The sequence below is a fragment of the Pseudorasbora parva genome, chromosome 22, assembly GCF_024679245.1.
Source record: "Pseudorasbora parva isolate DD20220531a chromosome 22, ASM2467924v1, whole genome shotgun sequence".
Classification (NCBI taxonomy): Eukaryota; Metazoa; Chordata; class Actinopteri; order Cypriniformes; family Gobionidae; genus Pseudorasbora; species Pseudorasbora parva.
This window is the reverse complement of record NC_090193.1, coordinates 6,170,780-6,189,028: the sequence shown is the minus strand read 5'-3', so window position 1 is coordinate 6,189,028 and position 18,249 is coordinate 6,170,780. Positions and strand designations below refer to the sequence as shown.

The window sequence follows — 18,249 nt, the reverse complement described above, 5'->3', positions numbered from 1 at the left end:
GAAGTTCTCAAATATTTTCTTAAGAACATCTTAATTTTTTACTTTAGAAGAAAATAAATGGTGTTATTTTATTGAAAGGTATTACTGAAAGTGAAGACTCGCTGAATGAAAAACACTTAAAAGCCTGTCTTTTTGCTTTAGCTTCCTGCTAATAATCCTGATTATCGTACATATCATAATAAGTGTGGAGCCTATTTTGCTCGTGACTGGCTTGACTGGAGTAAATCACTAAATATTGTTTTTAATGTGCCGTGTCGGTAAAATCTGTATTTTATAAGAGCCTAGCCATTTATCAAGAACGCTGCTCGGGAACCAAGGACCGGCCGTTAGATCTACACAAGACGAATCATACCTCAGAGACCTCCAGAGCCCGCGGCAGACGCCAGAAGAACTGGCCAAGGAAAGGCTGCTCTCAGCGGGTTAACGAGCGCTGAACACCTGCTGACCGCCTGGAGCTCACAACTCTGAAAAAGCCAGATAAAATTGTCAAATAGGCGCTCTCTTTATAAATAAACCACAGATTTATTCTTTAAACAAGTACATTCTCGCCTGAAAAAGTCTTAAAACTACTGTTTGTGACACAATAACAGTATTTTTAAATTACGTGGAGTTTCTCGTCCGCTATTATCTTACCGGTTGGTGCGAGCTTTGCTGGTTTTATACTCGTCCATATGGTACTATTAGTTATATTATATTTAGCTAGCTACTGTTATGTTGTAATGCTTAATAATTGAAACAACCCAATAAATTGGATAAACATCTTACATTTGGGTATTTAAGATAGGTTAGAGGTTATCCTAACTTTAAGAAGTTATTTACGATGATTTTTAAGAACATTCTTTTCGTGAATATGAACAACAATTAAATGATTAACGATTAACAATTAATCATTAAAAAAAAGATAAGAAAATTTTTAGGAAAAGTTTTTGGGAATACAAAATATTCTTATGTTTTTTCTTAAGTAAGAAAAAAAGAAGAAATTGGCAGTTAAGAATAATTTTATTCTTAAGAATGTTTTGTGAATCTGGCCCCTGGTGGTATTTTAATAGTAAAAATTTGAAAAAATTTAATTTATGAATTCAGCAGTTAATTTATTAAAGGGATACTTCAGTGCTGGAAAGATGAATCTGTATTTAAACTGGGTCATTAATGTAGTAGAAATGTGAAATTATTTTTGAATTTGGTGCTTTTGAGACTGAGAAAAGTGTCACAGCACAAACGCTGCAGGAGTCAATTACATTCATCATGATGAATGAGCTGAATGAGCTCTCATGATGAGAGCGGAGGTAAACGCGTCCACACTTGCGGCATACATTCACATCGTGTGTTCAGTCTGGCGTATTTTCAGTTCATACCTTTGGAAACTTAAAGGGTTAGTTCACCCAAAAATGAAAATTATTTCATTAATTACTCACCCTCATGTCGTTGGACACCCGTAACACCTTCATTCATCTTCGGAACACATGAAGATATTTTTGTTGAAAGCTGATGACTGAGAAAGGCTTCAGAAAGGCCTCCATTGGCATTCAGTACATTCCCACTGACCCACTCACAAGACCCATAAAGGCACTAAAGACGTTGTTACAAAGTCCATCTCTGGCTGTACAATAATTTTACAATGCGACGAAAATAGTTTTTGTGCTCACAAAAATCAAAATAACGACTTTATCCAAAGTCCGACTTTCATCCTACCCCACAATAACTTTTGTTAAAGTTTAAGTTATTGACGTGAACTCGACGCCTGCGCGAGAATATGACGCAGATCCACCATTCAATACATGACCCGGAAGAGGAGGAGCGCCGCTATCGCCTGAGTTCACGTCAGAGACCTACACAGAAGACAATATCTTTTTTTTGTGCACAAAAACTAATTCTCATTGCTTCGTAAAATTATTGTCTTTAGTGCCTTTTATGGGTCTTGTGAGTGGGTCAGTGGGAATGGACTGAATGCTAATGGAGGCATTTCTGAAGCCTTTCTCAGCCATCAGCTTTCAACAAAAATATCTTCATTTGGTCTTAGGGGTGTCCAACGACATGAGGGTGAGTAATTAATGAAATCATTTTCATTTTTGGGTGAACAAACCCTTTAACTTTCATAGAAATTATTCTGAGAAGTTTAAACACTCACTTTGCTCCGCACCGCTCCGTTTACATGAATCCCTACGGCTGCCTGAGCCAAGTGCTGTGAGTGAGATTCCACTCCTCACGCGCGGGTTGAAAACATGGAAATAGCTCTGCTGGCTGTAGTCTATAGCCTCTGGGCAAAAATTTCTCAGATGACGCAAATATCGTCAATTTGCAGATTCGAATATACTCCAGGGTTTCTACTGATGCAAAGCCATATGCTAATCGCTGAAGTAACCCTTTAAGAACATCTCAATGAATGACTTGTTGACTGAATTCATACTATGTGATTAATAAATGCAAAAATAAATGAGTAATCAGTCCTGTCTCATTCACAGATTGTAGCAGATATCTATGAGCCTCAGGGAATTACATTTGTGGATGCCTATGGAACATTCATCACCAATGAGCTACTTCCTCTAGTGGAAAAAACTGTCACCGATAAGAAGGTTACTATTCAAAAATATTTGGATGGATGGATGGTATTGTTAGAATATAGCTTAATAATCTGTTATTTTAATCAATTTTTAACCTTTGTTCAGGCCCATGTGTCCTTCTCTCCAACACTGGATCAACAGAGGACATGCTCTGAGTGTGGCGGTACACTCATTGATGGAGATTTCTTCATTAAGTATGATGTCAACCGTGCTCATGACATTGGTGAAATTCAGGTCAGATTTCATTATGATTATAAAAAAATTAAATAGCATATCAGTGTTTAGATATTTAACGCATATATGTCAAAGGTGCAGTAGCAGATTTCTGAAAAACAGGGCTCATAATTTAGGAGCACCCACCGAAAATTAAGAAGCACCATAACTACAATTTATATATTAACAGATTGAACATATACAGTCCCTGACAAAAGTCTTGTCGCTTATCTATTTTCTAGAAATACCTGATTTTAACCTGACTTTTAATTAATTAATTGGTGTTAGAAATAGCTCATATGAAAAGCTAAAACCCTCCCAAGTGATGTTTAATGCACTGAAATAAATAATTTTCACAGAAAAAATATTTATCATTTAATCAAGACAGAAAGGTCAAATTTTGGCAAGACAAAAGTTTTGTCGCCTATACAGAAATTGAACAAATTTACTGCAATACAAAAATATGTCAGCAAATTAAGTTGTGGTGCTGTGAGATCCAAATGTAATATCTTGTATGACTTCCATGAGCTTGAAGGACTGCATCCACGCGGTTTGGCAAGGATTCATACAATTTATTGATCATCAAGAATAGCTAAGAAAGCAGTCTTGCATGCCTCCCAGAGTTCATCAATATTCTTTGGTTTCGTCTTCCATGCGTCCTCTTTCATCCTACCCCACATATGCTCAATGATGTTCATGTCTGGTGACTGGGCTGGCCAATCCTGGAGCATCTTGATCTTCTTCGCCTTGAAGAACTTTGATGTGGAGATGGAAGTATGCGATGGAGCACCGTCCTGCTGCAGAATTTGGCCTCTTTTATGGTTGGGAATAAGAGGTAGCTAAGATTTCTTGGTATTTTAGACTATTGATGTTGCCTTCCACCCTGCAGATCTCTTGCACACCCCCAACCTGGATGTAACCCTAGACCATGATTTTTCCGCCACCAAACTTCACTGTTTTCTGGGTGAATCTCGGATCCATTCTGGCTCCAGTAGGTCTCCTGCAATATTTGCGGCGACTGTGGTGTAATTCAACAGAAGATTCATCTGAAAAATCCACCTTCTGCCACTTTTCCAGCGTCCATCCTTTTAGCAGGCTGTGGGCCTTAGCAAATGCCACACGGTTTTTCAATTGTCTTTTGTTTAGTGCTGGCTTCTGGGCACTGATTCGACCATGGAGGCCATTTCGAGACAGAATCCGACAAACTGTTCTGGTTGCCACAGGGACTTCAGGTGGCCAGGTCTCGTGGAGCTCTGCTGCAGTGGAAAATGGGCTGGCCTTGGATTTTCGAGCCAACAAACGGTCCTCTCGAGCAGTTGTCTTGCACCCTGCCTGACCTGGGCTTGTCAAAAACGTCTCCAGTCTCTTCAAATCTTTTTTCTATCCTCTGACGCTGAGACACATTGAAGGTGTCTGCCACATCAGCAGTGGATCTGGTCTTCAGCCTCTTGATAATCAAAACTTTAGTCTCAGGGTGAATCTTAGGCATGTTTGCAGAGGTCTAGTTGCAGTCGATGTGAAGGTCTAGCGTACTGGGGTTCTTTTTATACACACTTGAGACCTCATTGATCCATTATTAGTCACAGGTGAAGCTCATATGACAAGGTGACAACACTTATGTCTTTGCAAAAATTGACTCAATGGGCTTTACCAAGCTGTGAATATTAGAAGACTTTTTGAAAGTTTAATTTTTCACTGAAACATTATCACAAAAGCTGGTGGGATTAAAATGAGCTATTTCTTGTAAAAAAATCTTGATTAGAAATATATTTCAGCGGCACTTTAGGTCAATTTGTACACAAGCAACAAGACTTTTGTCAGGGACTGTATTATAGGTGTCATGAACTGGCTTTTTTATTTTTTTATACTGTTGTCTGATGTCAACTAAGGACGTTTGTGTGGTTTTTACGTTCAAAAATATCATACTAGTAAGTAATAGACTATTTTCTACACTGGTTTTGAGGCTCTCTCCTGAACGCTGGATTTTGATGGGCGTGACACTGTAGACTTAGGAGTAAACGCCCACAGCTAGGATTGGATAAGATTTGCATATTTAATGAGCTTCAGCTCCTGTCAGTTCAGTTCACGTGAGGGAGGGAAGGATTGTTTTGAAAGAGGCAACCGGAATGATTTTCTCGACCACAGGGCTCATAAACGTCTGTATCAAACAAACACAATGATTTATTTCTTATCCACCTGCGATTGATTGCAATGTTATTTCTGTATTACACGGCCCGCATGATCAGTGCATATCAGTGTTAACCACACGCGCACAAACACGAACACATTCACATGCGCGTGTGCGCCCCCAGGTCAAGAAATGAATATTATTTCACTATTTGAGATTCACTGGCCTGCCGATGGGATTACGTTTTGGTGGCCCATCTGGAAAACACCAGTGTTTCCCACACAGACTAATTTGTGGCTAAATCCAAATTGTTTTTGATATGAAACAAAGTCTAAGCTTTACATTTAAAAAAAGTTAATATTAAATTCAAACAACAAACAGTGTTTTGGCGCACTTAGTGTGGCATAACAGTTAACGGGGTCATATAATGGTATATGCACTTTTACAAGCTGATTGTATGGAAATGTGTGTTGGCAGTGCCTATACACAACCATCGTATAATGATAAAAATCCATCCAGTGTTTTTTTTTTATCTCCTTAAATCGAGCCGTTCGGCCGTCACACGACCCGACACCCCTCCCACGACTGTTGATTGACAAGCAGTTTCATCTCAGTCCCGCCCTGAGCGAGCTCATCACAGTCCGCCATTGTGAATAGGCTGGAGCAGAATGGCGTCTAAGCGATTGTAGTGTTCTGATCTTGGGTGTAATAATGAACACAGCAGTCATTCTGATGTTCCTAAATCCAAACCACTCAAGATGCAGTGTCTGAGTTTTGTTTTCGTCAATGCTTTTATGTCTGCGCGAACCTTGAAGCATTTCTCACCAGTGAGTAGTTTGAAACGCTAAAGTTACACGCTTCAGGATGAATGCAGCTAAAGTGGGTAAGTTACATTACTGCATGATTTCTATGTATGACATTCTCAATATAATTCATAATCCCACGTTTAAAATGAACAACGCGTTATGGTTATTGTGTTGTTACAAACTGTGTACGCTGGTGATAAAGTTAACGTGGATGTGGTAACTAACATAAACTTAATTATGTAGATGGTTTATAAGTTACTGTCAAAAAATAAATAAATCGTGTTGTAACAGTTATTACACTGCATTGATTACGTTAAGCATCACTGACAAGCCGAAATTTACAGAAAAAACGTTTTTTATTGGCATTAGGTGTAACATCAATCTGTCAATGAACTTATGTAAACATCAGTAAACACATAGCATTCATCGTTAACGTTACCCTGCCAGTACATAAAGACAGATCAGTGACATTACGTTAACCAACTATTCAGAAACGTCCTGTTTAGCCTTAATTGTTGAATTTCGTTGGAGCTGTCGTCTTGTCCCGTTGTCAGACTGCAGTTCATATTGCTAAAGTTGCACAGATCTCCTCAGAGACTCGCGTCGCCATTCTTTCGGCTCTACTGTTGTCAACGGCAACACTCCTTATGTGTGTGTGTGAAAGCGCCCCACAGAACAGAGGGGCGGAGTGAGCAAAGCTCATTAGCATTTAAAGCAGTATGCACGAGAACGGCTTGCTGAAAACAGAGCTGTTTTTGACCAGGTAAAATTAGTGTTTTCTAACAATACTAATAAGAATTTTTAATTAAAGTATATTACAAAGTTTTCATTTAGACACTAAAGAATCATATTAACTTGTACAAAAATTGCATTATATGACCCCTTTAAAACCAGAGCCATTGAATAACATGCGTTCATCTCGCGGCAGGCGCGGTCACGTGATCACGCCGCTCTCAATAGTTCTAAACAAACCAGCACTGTCAATCAACACATTTGAACATACAACAGTTTCACTATACAGGTATTTGCAGCAATTTTTGGTAAACAGTACAGCATAGTGTGCATTGATTATTACATCAACCGCATTTACAGTGTCATTTTAAGAAGTAGAGTGATGGAGATGCAACATTGAGGTATTCCTTACTATCATAGTCAAATGTGACTGTACGCCTCAACTATTTTTCAATTAAATAAATGTTATTAAATAAACTATATTTTAGTTCAGTAATATCTATTGAATATTTTGAGGAGATCTGTTGGTACTACTACACTCTCAGAAAAAAAGGTAGAGTGCTGTCACTGGGGCGGTACCCTAAGGTACAAAAAGTGAAAAGGTACATCTTTGTACATCCTAACCCCTAAATTGTACATATTAGTACCTTAAAAGGTACATATCAGTACTTTAAGAGTGTGTATACCTTAAAGGTACATATTAATACCTTAAAGGTACATATTAGTACCTTTTCGGTTTTGTACGCCCCAGTGACAGCAATGTACCTTTTTTTCTGACAGTGTAAGTACTATTAATACTATTTGTGCAATAATTATGGTCCATTAATGACTACTTAAAATATTCTTCTAATATATATATATATATATATATATATATATATATATATATATATATATATATATATATATATATATATATATATATAAACTTTGTATTACAATTAGTGTAGTAATTAAGGTTAGTTTTCAGCTCTGAAACTTACAGGATATTCTTATATTACCATGACCTTTTATATATCAAAAGGGAAAGTTGATTTCTCAATTCATCACCCCTTTAAATATTCAGATCAGCCAGTTGAGTGAAATGTCTGGCAGCATCCTGTCAATTAAAAGCTTCAACAATCAACCTAATCCTGAATTTGCCACACACTTGTCCCGCATTTCTTGTGCTTGGCACTATCCCCGTGTTTAAACAAGCTCTTCTAGGGCTTGGCTATAAAATGATAATGATATGTATCGTGATTAGGGATGCAACAATTCAGGTAGTCCACGGTTCAATACATACCTCGGTTTTTAACCACAGTTTTCGGTTCGGTTCAATTCGGGTTTTTTGCTATTCTATTCTTAGGCGACAGGAACAGAAAAAGGTTAAGAAGAAAATGTTTTTATTGTAATACTCTTTCTTTATTTTACTTAAAATATTGGAAAAACCTTACTTAAACTTAATTTTTTTTTTAAACTTTTACACATTCCTAGTATATTGTATAATATAAAATAAATATATATAAAGATTTACAGTGGCAGCTCAGAAATGTACAGTAGCATTTTAGTATGAAATTAAATGAATAAATGTAGGCTAAAATTAAAACGAGTCTTCAATATACAATATAATTTTTTTAAAAGCTACTGTATTATTACTTTATATAAGAGCAGTGAGTGATTTCATTAACATAATTTTAGAGGTGAGCCGTCCCTTTAAGGACAAGTGTTCACAATCACTGCATTGCTAAGACCTGCTCGCATCTCATACACACACGCGCCATTTTACTTTCAACTTTAGACATAATCGACTGTGTTTGTGTCTGTGTTGAATATTTGCTCATATCATATGAAGACTCACAGGCACACTGAAACTGTCAGACACAGACGAGGACACAGATGGTTAGTGTTAGTGCAAGTTTATTTGACAGAGGTAACGGACACAGGGAATACTTAGGTGAGTTCTTGACACAGAGACTATGGACGAGAATGGTGCAGACAGAGACGAAGATGAGGACGATGATGAGGAAGACGAAGAAGATGACGAGGAAGGATGACGATCAGGGCTTCTGGTAAGGACAGGTAGTCGTGGGTTGATCGGTGATAGACCAGACCGTGAATAGGAAGGTGAGGAGTGTCTTTGTAGTGTGGCTGGTGATGGTGCACAGGTGGTTAGAATTCCGGTGATTGTGAACGAAGGGGTGTGGCGTGAGTGTCCGTGTCAGAAGGTGGCTGTGCGGGCGTGACAGTACCCCCTCCTCCACGGGCGGCTCCTGAGGGCTAGGACGGGTGGCGACGGGGTCTGCCACGGCCCGAGGAGCAAGTCGGTCAGGGTGGTCGTGATGGAACTGAGTCAGAATGTTGGGCACCGCTCCTCAGGACTGTAGTCCTCCCAGTCTACCAAGTACTCCAGCCGAGACCCCCGTCGCCGCAAGTCGAGGATAGCTCTCACCCGGTAGACATTGGTGTCCTCGTCGATTGTAGGAAGTACGGCACCATCACCAGGATCTGTGGTGGAAGAAGAAACAGGGTCAGTGAAGGCTTTGAGGAGGGAGACGTGAAATGATGGTGCAATCCGGTATGAAAGGGGAAGGTGAAGACGATACGTAACGTCATTTAGCTGCCTGTCGATGGTTAATGGCCCGATGTACCGGGGACTCCGTTTACGGCACGGCAGCCGGAGACGGAGGTCCCGCTTGGAGAGCCAAACCTTTTGGCCTGGCTGGTACTGCGGCGTGGGTCCTCTCTTGATGTCAGCTTGGTGCTTGTGTCTCCGGAGTGCCTACTAGAGTTAGACGTGAGCTGAGTCCCAGACCCTCTGGCGGAACAAGTAATCCACCGCTGGGACCTCCGAGGGCTCACCCGACCAGGGGAAGAGCGGCGGTTGAAAGCCGAGGACACATTGGAATTGGGTGAGCCCTGTGGTGGACTGCCGGAGGGAGTTCTGGGCGTATTCAGCCCAGGGCAGGTACTGGCTCCAGCCTTCCTGGTTCTGGTGGCAGTTGACCCTCAGGAATCTCCCGATCTCCTGGATCTTCCGTTCAGTCTGGCCATTGGTTTGCGGATGGTAACCGGAGGATAGGCTGACGGATACCCCTAGGAGACGGGTATGATGACCTTGAACGGGTGTTCTGCTCCCTCCAGCCAGTGTCTCCACTCCTCCAAGGCGAGCTTGTTTGCCAGGAGCTCCCGGTTGCCGATGTCATTATTCTGCTCCGCCGGGGATAGCTTCTTGGAGAAGGCACATGGATGGGGCTGTGAGAGTGTCCCCTGCCGCTGAGACAGAACCACTCCGACCTTATTGGAAGAGGCGTCCACCTCAACAATAAACAGAAGATGAGGATTAGGGTGTACCAGGATCGGAGCGGACTGGAAGGCATTCTTCAGTTGGTGCAAGGCTTTCGTGGCCGATGGAGTCCAGGACAGAGACTTGGGCCGGTTCTGGAGCAGAGGTGAGTGAGGAGCTGAGCAGACTGTAGTTCTTTATGAAGCGACGGTAGATGTTGGCGAATCCCAGGAAGCTCTGCAGCTCCTTGATGGTGTTTGGCTGCGGCCAGTGGGTGATGGTGTCTACCTTCCACTGATCCATCTTGACTCCATGGTTGTCGATGATGTACCCAAGAAACTGGACAGTAGAGACATGGAACTCGCACTTCTCTAGCTTGAGGTAGAGTTGATGGTCTCAGAGCTTTTGCAGGACTTGACGGACATGCTCTTCATGCTCCCTCAGGTCACTCGAATAGATGAGGATATCATCAATATAGACGATGACTAATTTGTTTAAGAATTCACGGAATAGCTCATTCATGTAATTTTGGAAGACCGAGGGTAAGTTGGACAGCCCAAACGGCATCACCCTGTATTCATAGTGACCTGAGGGAGTGATGAAGGCTGTCTTCCACTCGTCTCCTTGGCGGATGCGAATGAGGTTGTAGGCACTTCATAAATCTGGCTTGGAGAAGATGGTGGCCCCACAGAGCTGTTCCAAGGCTGAGGGGACAAGAGGAAGGGGATAACTGAACTTTACGGTTTGTGAGTTGAGGTGACGGTAGTCAATACACGGCCGCAAGCCTCCGTCCATCTTGGCCACGAAGAAAAAACTCGAAGGGGCAGGGGATGTCGATGGTCGGATGAACCCTTGTTGGAGTGCTTCTTGCACGTACTCCTCCATGGCCTTCTGTTCCGGGATGGACAGGGGAACAGAAGATTTCCCAACCGACCCAAAGTCAATGAGGGCTTGTGCTGAAACAGAGGAGTGAGAATTACACACGAATACTGGTGTCTTGGTAAGGTTTGCCATGAGAGGAGGTAATTGGATGGTACTCACCGCTGGCCAAGTAGGTCGCACAGAGCAGGTCGTGATGCAATGACCATCTCCCCCACAATACAAGCAGAGACGTTGTGAAATCTTGCATTGGCGTTCGGTGGTAGAGAGATGGTGTGTGTCGATCGGCATGGGTTCAGGTGCTGGAGGTGTGACAGATGGTTGGACGGGCAGAGGATCGGCAGCGGGTGAGGCAGATAACCATTGAGAAACACGGATGGTTTTCTGGATGAGGGCTTCCAAGCCCATGGCGTCCTCATAGACAACAATCAGCTGTTTGATCTCATTGAGGAGGCCGTGGCAAAAGGCGGTGACGAGGGCCGATTCATTCCATCCGCTCATACAGGCCAGTTTTCGGAAGCGCAATGCATAGGAGCTTGTGGTTTCTCGTTTACCTTGGTAGATAGAAAAGAGTTGATCATGCAGACAATTCGGCGGTTTGTTGACCAAATACCTCTTTAAGATGGGTGCAGAAGGCTGATGTTAAGCCGATAACGGGGGCATTTGCTTCCCATAATGATTGCGCCCACTGCAGGGCTCGGCCCGAGAGTAAGGAGATGATGAACGCCACCCGGCCTCTCTCGCTGTGGAAGAGATGGGAATTCACCTCCATGTACAAGGAGCATTGCAATAAGAACCCGCTGCAATCCTCCGCCACGTCGCTGTATGTCGCTGGTCGGGCCATGGGACTTGCGCAGGCAGCTGCAGAAGAGACGGGTAACGGTGGTGCAGGTGATGGTGCACTAGCTGGAGTAGCAGCTGAAGTGGTGATGAAGGTGTCATGAACCAGCGTGGTGAAGTGGTCGGCGGTGCGGTCCCCGCCTGTGTCCGGAGAGCTCTGCATGTGGTTTGGTCTTCTGTCAGACACAGACGAGGACACAGATGGTTAGATGGTAGAGGTAATGGACACAAGGAATACTTGATAGGTGAGTTCTTGACACAGACGATGGACGAGGATGGTGCAGACAGAGACAAAGATGAGGACGATGATGAGGAAGACGAAGAAGATGACGAGGAAGGATGGCGATCAGGGCTTCTGGTAAGGGCAGTGTGCAGAGGGGGCGTGGTTTAGCGAGGTCTGCACAGATAGAAGGAGCTAGGAGAGTGCCGATAAGTAAGTAGGTCAAGTGCATAATGATGAACACCTGTGTCTGATTGCAGTGATTGGCATGGAGAGACGGTATATAAGCCAGCAGAGAACAGGCAACAGGGAGAGAGACACATTCTGGATACTCGTGGCTGGCTGGGACTGCAGAGAGGAGATTGTTGATGCACAAGTTATCTGAGACTGAGTTTAGTAAGCTCTGTGTGCGCATGTTTATGTTGTGTTGCAAAAGTGATCGAATAAAAGCTACGAGTGCCAGACACGCCGACCCTGCCTTCTTCTTCCTTCCTTCCTTCATTACTTACGAGAACATTTGCTACAGACAGGTAGTCGTGGGTTGATCGATGCTAGACAAGACTGTGAATGGGAAGGTGAGGATTGTCTTTGTAGTGTGGCTGGTGATGGTGCACAAGTGGTTAGAATTACGGTGATTGTGAACTAAGGGGTGTGGCGTGAGTGTCCGTGTCAGAAGTTGGCTGTGCGGGTGTGACAGAAACAGAGCCAAATAAACTTAGAGAAATATTTCAAACGGAGAGACATAAATAATAAATGAAATGCAAAAACGAAAAAACGCAGTTAATACGCACATATTGAACCGTGAATTCCGTACCGAACAGTTCAATATTGAGAATTGTGGCATCCCTCCGTGGCAATAAACACGTAATCAATAAAAAAATATTATTGATAATTTTTTCTTCTTCGTAGAAAGAAACCAGACGTTGTGAAGGAAGTTTAGTTGCATGAACAAAGGCACTCACTCTCTGGTAACCTAATCGCCTGTCAAACTGCCAAACTGCCAAACTGCTGAAATCACATGACTTTGGCGATCCGAATCATGAATCGATACACTGATTCATAACGGTTTGAATCTTTGTTTTGAAATCGGCTCATCACTATACAAGTCGTTATTTAGTTGTTGTTTTTTTGTGCACAAAAACTATTCTGGTCGCTTCGTAAAAGGATTGACTTTCAAAAAAATACATTTTTGGCAGCACACCCACCACACAAAAATGTGTCACTGAGCACAAAATGAAGCTTCCATCCCAGTCCCCTGACCCTACATAAAATGAGTGGCTGAACTGTAGAGAAGAGCTGTGAATCTAAAGGATCTGGAGAGATTCTGTATGGAGGAATGGTCTCTGATCTCTGATCTTTGGTCAGGTGTTCTCCAAACGCATCAGGCATTACAGGACAAGACTCAGAGCTGTTATCTTGGCAAAAGGTTGCCAATTATTATGGCCAATGTGTTTTCCAGAAAAGCATTTACACCATAATGAGATTTACCACCCACTTTCAATACTTTCCCTTCATTTTTACAAGATTTTTGATTAGATTTTTGCAAATTTTTTGAATGAAAGATCAAAAGGATAAACAATGCAAATTTAGCCCCCTTTGATTATATTTACCATGGGTGCTAATAATTCTGACCACAACTGTATAACTGATAAATGTATCATCTGCAGATTGTGAATGGATACTTTGTGCATTTTTTTGCACCAGCCAGTCTTCCACGAGTACCAAAGATGGTTGTTTTTGTGATAGACAACAGCTACTCTATGGTGGGAAATAAAATGGCACAGGTGAGTTATGATGTTTATTAAATTAGAAAATAGTTTTCAATAGCTTGTAAGTACTTTGGACAGTTAATTTGTTTGTGTTTGTTACCGGAATGAGACCAAAGAGGCCCTAGTTACCATTCTGGGTGAACTCCCAGAGGATGACTACTTTGCGATCATCGTCTTTTCAACCAACTTTGTTGTATGGCGGCCACATTTAAGTAAAGCAACAAAGGAAAATGTGCAAGCAGCCCAGGATTATGTCAAAACAATTGAAGTCATTGGTGGTATGTATGAATATGAAATTAAACTGAAATTATCACTGAACAAATTATAAACAAGATTATTTTGGGTGCAATCCATATGAAAACATGAAATAAAGCACACCGGTACAATGCACAATGACTAGGAAGTAGCCCTTTAAGAGTTAAAAGCAGAAATGTAAGCTTGTAGTTGTTAAAGAACTTTAATTCTACTTTTACAAATATACTAAATTACCTGTAATGGGGTGGTACTACTTTTTATTCCAATAATTTGTCACAAACATAGTTAATGTATTCTGTCAATGTAATTCATGTAAATTCTCACTAATATACAGAGCGTTACTCGTATCGAACCTGGGTTATTACTTTAATTTAAAATTCCATTGAAAAATAGGCAGAAAACAGTGTATTGCGGTTTGTTGTGTATGGGGCTGCATAGCTGACCAGTCAATGTACCCATGCTGACCCCTGTCCACTACCGAAAGCACCAATAGTAGGCACGTGAGTATCAGAACTGGACCAAGGAGCAATGGAAGATGGTGGCCTGTTCTGATGAATCATGTTTTCTTTTACATCACATGGATGGTCGGGTGCGTGTGCATTTTTTACTTGGGGAACACATTGCACCAGAATGCACGAGGGGAAGGAGAGCCAGTGGCGGCAGTGTAATGCTTTGGGCCATGTTCTGCTGGGAAACCTTGGGTGGGTCCTGCCATCCATAAGGATGCTAATTTGACACGTACCACCTACCTAAGCATTGATAAAGAGACCATGTACACCCTTTCATGGAAATGGTATTCCCTGGCTGTGGCCTCTTTCAACAGGATAATGCTCCTGCCACAAAGCAAAATTGGTTCAAGAATGGTTTGAGGGCCACAACAATGAGTTTGAGGTGTTGACAAATTCCCCAGATCTCAATCCAATAGAGCATCTGTGAGATGTACTGAACAAACAAGTCCAATCCATGAAGGCCCCACGTCGTAACTTACTGGACTTAAAGGATCTGCTGCTAACGTCTTGGTGCCAGATACCACATCACACAGTGGTCTAATGGAGTCCATGCCTCAACGGGTCAGGGCTGTTTAGGCAGCAAAAGGGGGACCAACACAATATTAGGTCATAATGTTATCCCTGATCTGTGTTTTTATAACATAGTACATCAGTCTAGCAAATTAACAAAAAAATTACTAGCCAATGGTGATTCTATTGCCAAGGTGTGCGTAGTGTACATAATATTTTAGGGGTGGTCCGAATACCATTTTTTGAGGGAAGGGCCTGAACATATTCTTCTCTCTAAAAGCAGAAATCTCGAGAAGCGGCGCACCTCACGCAGGCAGGGCTTATATGCTTCGAGAAAGGACACTGCACTAGTAGTGATACAAAACACACAGGTCTGTTACGTCCCAGTTTTGATATATTATAGTAGTAAAAATAATTTTGTTCAGTTAGAGAAAAGATGAACTACAATTAAAACCCAAATATGGGTTAAAGAACCCAAAATGCCACCTCAGACATGCGCTTCTTCTATATCAGCTCGTGTAGTTGTGCACTCTAGACAGCCAGATACAGACACTCTACTCCGTTAAATGGAACACTTAGAAGACGAACACTTAGAACAAGAAGCAAATATGTTTATTAAGTATAACGAGGATGAGTTCCTGTCTATCCTATTAAAAACTGCTAGGCTAAAAAATAATTGTAAAAGAGTATTGTATTTCGCCAGATTTTATAGTGTAAACATATGCAAGCGTGAATGAGAACCGTTTCGAGGGAAATGACGGATGCGCAAAAAACAAAAACAAAAAACTAAAATTCAAATCCCAAATTTGAAAATTTAATATCAACCCATCAAAAAAATATTTGAATATTCTGGTCCAGCCCTAAATATTTTAAATATAAAATCTATTCTGAACCCTTTCTACATAACTAATTAAATAGTGTGACATGAGCACCTTTTTTTGTCTCAGGGACAGAATTGCATGATGCTGTCATTCATGGTGTTGAGATGCTGTATGAAGAACAGCGTAATGGTACAGCCCCGAAGAATATGGTACTGATGATCATTTTACTGACTGATGGGGAACCAAACCAGTGTATGTATATACCCGCAGCCATTTACTGTTTTTGTGATTTTTCTTGAGGAAAAACAATGACCAAGTACCCCTTAAGAAACATACAGGAAACAGCCCTACAAAAAAAAACAGTCATTACACTATTTATTCTGAGAACAGAAATCAAAAAAGCTCAGCTCAAAAGTAGACTAGACTAACCAATCAGTTATATGTAACTATTGTTCCCTTTCAGTCGTTCACATTCGACGTACGTATCTCTCGATCTTGACAACCACGATCTCTCTCACATGTTAACATGTGAGATTGCTTTCGTGGGTGGTCCATGCTCTCTCGGGAGAATGTGGTCACAACGGCACGCGTTGTTCATCCCTCCTTTCTCGTAAGGGCTTGAGCATTCAGCGCACCATGTGTCATTGAATGCCACGGCAACCCAGCACGTCGCTCAGTGCTCTAAATGCGTGGTCGGGACTATGAAACCTCAAACGGGGTTGAGTCCATATGCCTATTTCCCCGATCTAGTTCCTTTTGTGGTGCACCAGAAATGCAGGAACTGCGTGCGGTGACTTTTGTCATCCAGAGAGCGAGGTCCAACACGTAGTTCCTGCATAGCCCCTGGGTCGGGACTTCCCTCGTGCATGTAGGACAGAAGGTAGTGAGAGAGGGAAAACACTTATACACTCCCTGGGTCAGGCGACGTCCGCAATTCTCAGACAACTTTCCGGGCTGCCTCCAGGCCTCCAGAGTCGGGTCTAAGTTTTCCACCGGGCCTCTAAGCAGAGTGGGCACTGAGGATGCCTTCAGGCCTTCTCACCCACACTCTGCCCAATCCAGGAATGCTCAGGCAACCCCCGGGCCACCCGAGTTGGGCCAGAGAACTCCGCCTCACTGCCCCACGCCGGGTACGTCTGTGGTGCCATTGGTCCTGCTCGTTTGGTCTCTGGGGACCCGGCTAGGTCTTTCCGGGATATCTTGCTGGCTCATCACTACCAACAGACTCGGCTACAAGATTCAGTTTGCTCACCGGCCTCCCAAGTGCTGGGGCATCCTCTTTGCCACTGTGCGGAGCAGTGATGCCCATGTCTTGTGTTCAGAGATCAATGTCCTGCTGTTGAAGGATGCGGTAAAGCCAGCATCTGCAGCTGCGGTAACGCCGCTTGGATTGCTTCATATGAGACCTCTTTAACACTGGTTACACGACCTAGTCCCGAAATGGGTGTGGCAGAGCAGCAAGTACCGGGTCTCAGTTACTCCTTACTGTTGCCAAATCTTCAACCCGTGGTCAGACCCCTCATTTCTCCGGGTCAGAGAGTCCTTAGAACAGGTGTCCAGACATGTTCTGGTCTTCACAGATGCCTCATCCACAGGCTGGGGGCCCCGTACAACGGGCACGCAGTTTCGGTTCTGTGGATGAGGCCCCAAATACGTTGGAATATCAATTGCCTAGAGTTACTGGTAGTTCGTCCTGCCCTGGCCCGGTTCAAGAAGCCGCTCCAAGGCAAGCACGTACTGGTCCGTTCGGACAGAACTGCGCTGTTGCGTACATCAACTGACAGGGTGAGCTACGCTCCCATGGCATGCTCCCGCTCGCCGGCCATCTTCTCCTGTAGAGTCAGAATTTTGTGAGGTCACTTCGTGCCATTCACATCCCAGGTGCCCTGAACCAGACAGCCACCGAGCTATCTCGCCACCCCTGGAGCATCCAGCTGATATGGGACTGCTTCGGAGCCACCCAGGTAAACCTGTTTGCCTCTCCAGACACAACCCATTGCCAGTGGTACTACTGCCTGACAGGAGGTACCTTAGGCATAGATGCAATGGCGCACAGCTGGCCCCGGGACATTGCAAATATGTGTTTCCCCAGTGAGCCTTCTAGCATTGTGCTTTCTTGCTGCGGGATAGGCTGGAACGAAGGCTGTCTTCCTCCACTCTCAAAGTGTAAGTCGCAGCAATAGCGGCATAACACAATGCAGTAGACAGTAAATCCTTCGGTAAGCACGACTTAATTGTCAGATTGTCATCTTCATTCTACCTCGGTACCCTATTGGGACTTAGCCCTGGTGCTCAAAGCACTTCAGGGTCCTCCGTTTGAGCCTTTGCAGTCTGTTTAATTAAATTTGACAGACTTATGTAGAGTTGCACGCTGGGCGACACCCAACACGTTCACTAGATTTTATAGCCTCCGTGTAGAGCCAGTATCTCTCCGCATCCTCGTCCCCACTGGCCAGTAACGCTAAGTACCCGTTCTTGTGTCGGCTTGCAACGCCACTCCTGCCCCCTAGGCCGTATACGTGTGTCTATTCCTCTCCTGTTGTGTTCCCCGGAAATGGCTAACCCTGTGAGCTCCTCAATCACCCCTTCAGTGTCAGACATTGTGGCTGTCTGACAACAGGCCTACACACATATGCTTGTGGAATCTGTGTATAGGCTGGGTTCCATATGTATCGGTTCCCTACCGGCAACCCCATATGTGTATTCTCCAAGGGACCAGCTAGGCTACTCGGCTAGCCCCA

General features: G+C 43.1%; 1 protein-coding gene and 1 long non-coding RNA gene across 5 annotated transcripts in view; one reads left to right on the top strand and one right to left on the bottom strand.

Moving 5' to 3' along the window:
* LOC137058865 (uncharacterized) overlaps positions 1-1,377 on the bottom strand; it is a 254,194-nt gene extending 252,817 nt beyond the window's left edge. Inside the window, exon 1 of the long non-coding RNA XR_010900870.1 lies at positions 353-1,377. This is a non-coding gene — a long non-coding RNA (uncharacterized lncRNA). The remainder of the gene's footprint in view (positions 1-352) is intronic.
* The window catches only part of itih3a.1 (inter-alpha-trypsin inhibitor heavy chain 3a, tandem duplicate 1), a 42,104-nt gene that overhangs the window by 13,647 nt on the left and 10,208 nt on the right, over positions 1-18,249 (top strand). For all 4 annotated transcript variants that reach the window (XM_067432364.1, XM_067432363.1, XM_067432365.1 and 1 more), the window contains 5 exons: positions 2,463-2,573; positions 2,667-2,795; positions 13,312-13,428; positions 13,523-13,691; positions 15,635-15,760. In XM_067432364.1, coding sequence (XP_067288465.1) covers positions 2,463-2,573; positions 2,667-2,795; positions 13,312-13,428; positions 13,523-13,691; positions 15,635-15,760 — 652 coding nt within the window. The remainder of the gene's footprint in view (positions 1-2,462; positions 2,574-2,666; positions 2,796-13,311; positions 13,429-13,522; positions 13,692-15,634; positions 15,761-18,249) is intronic.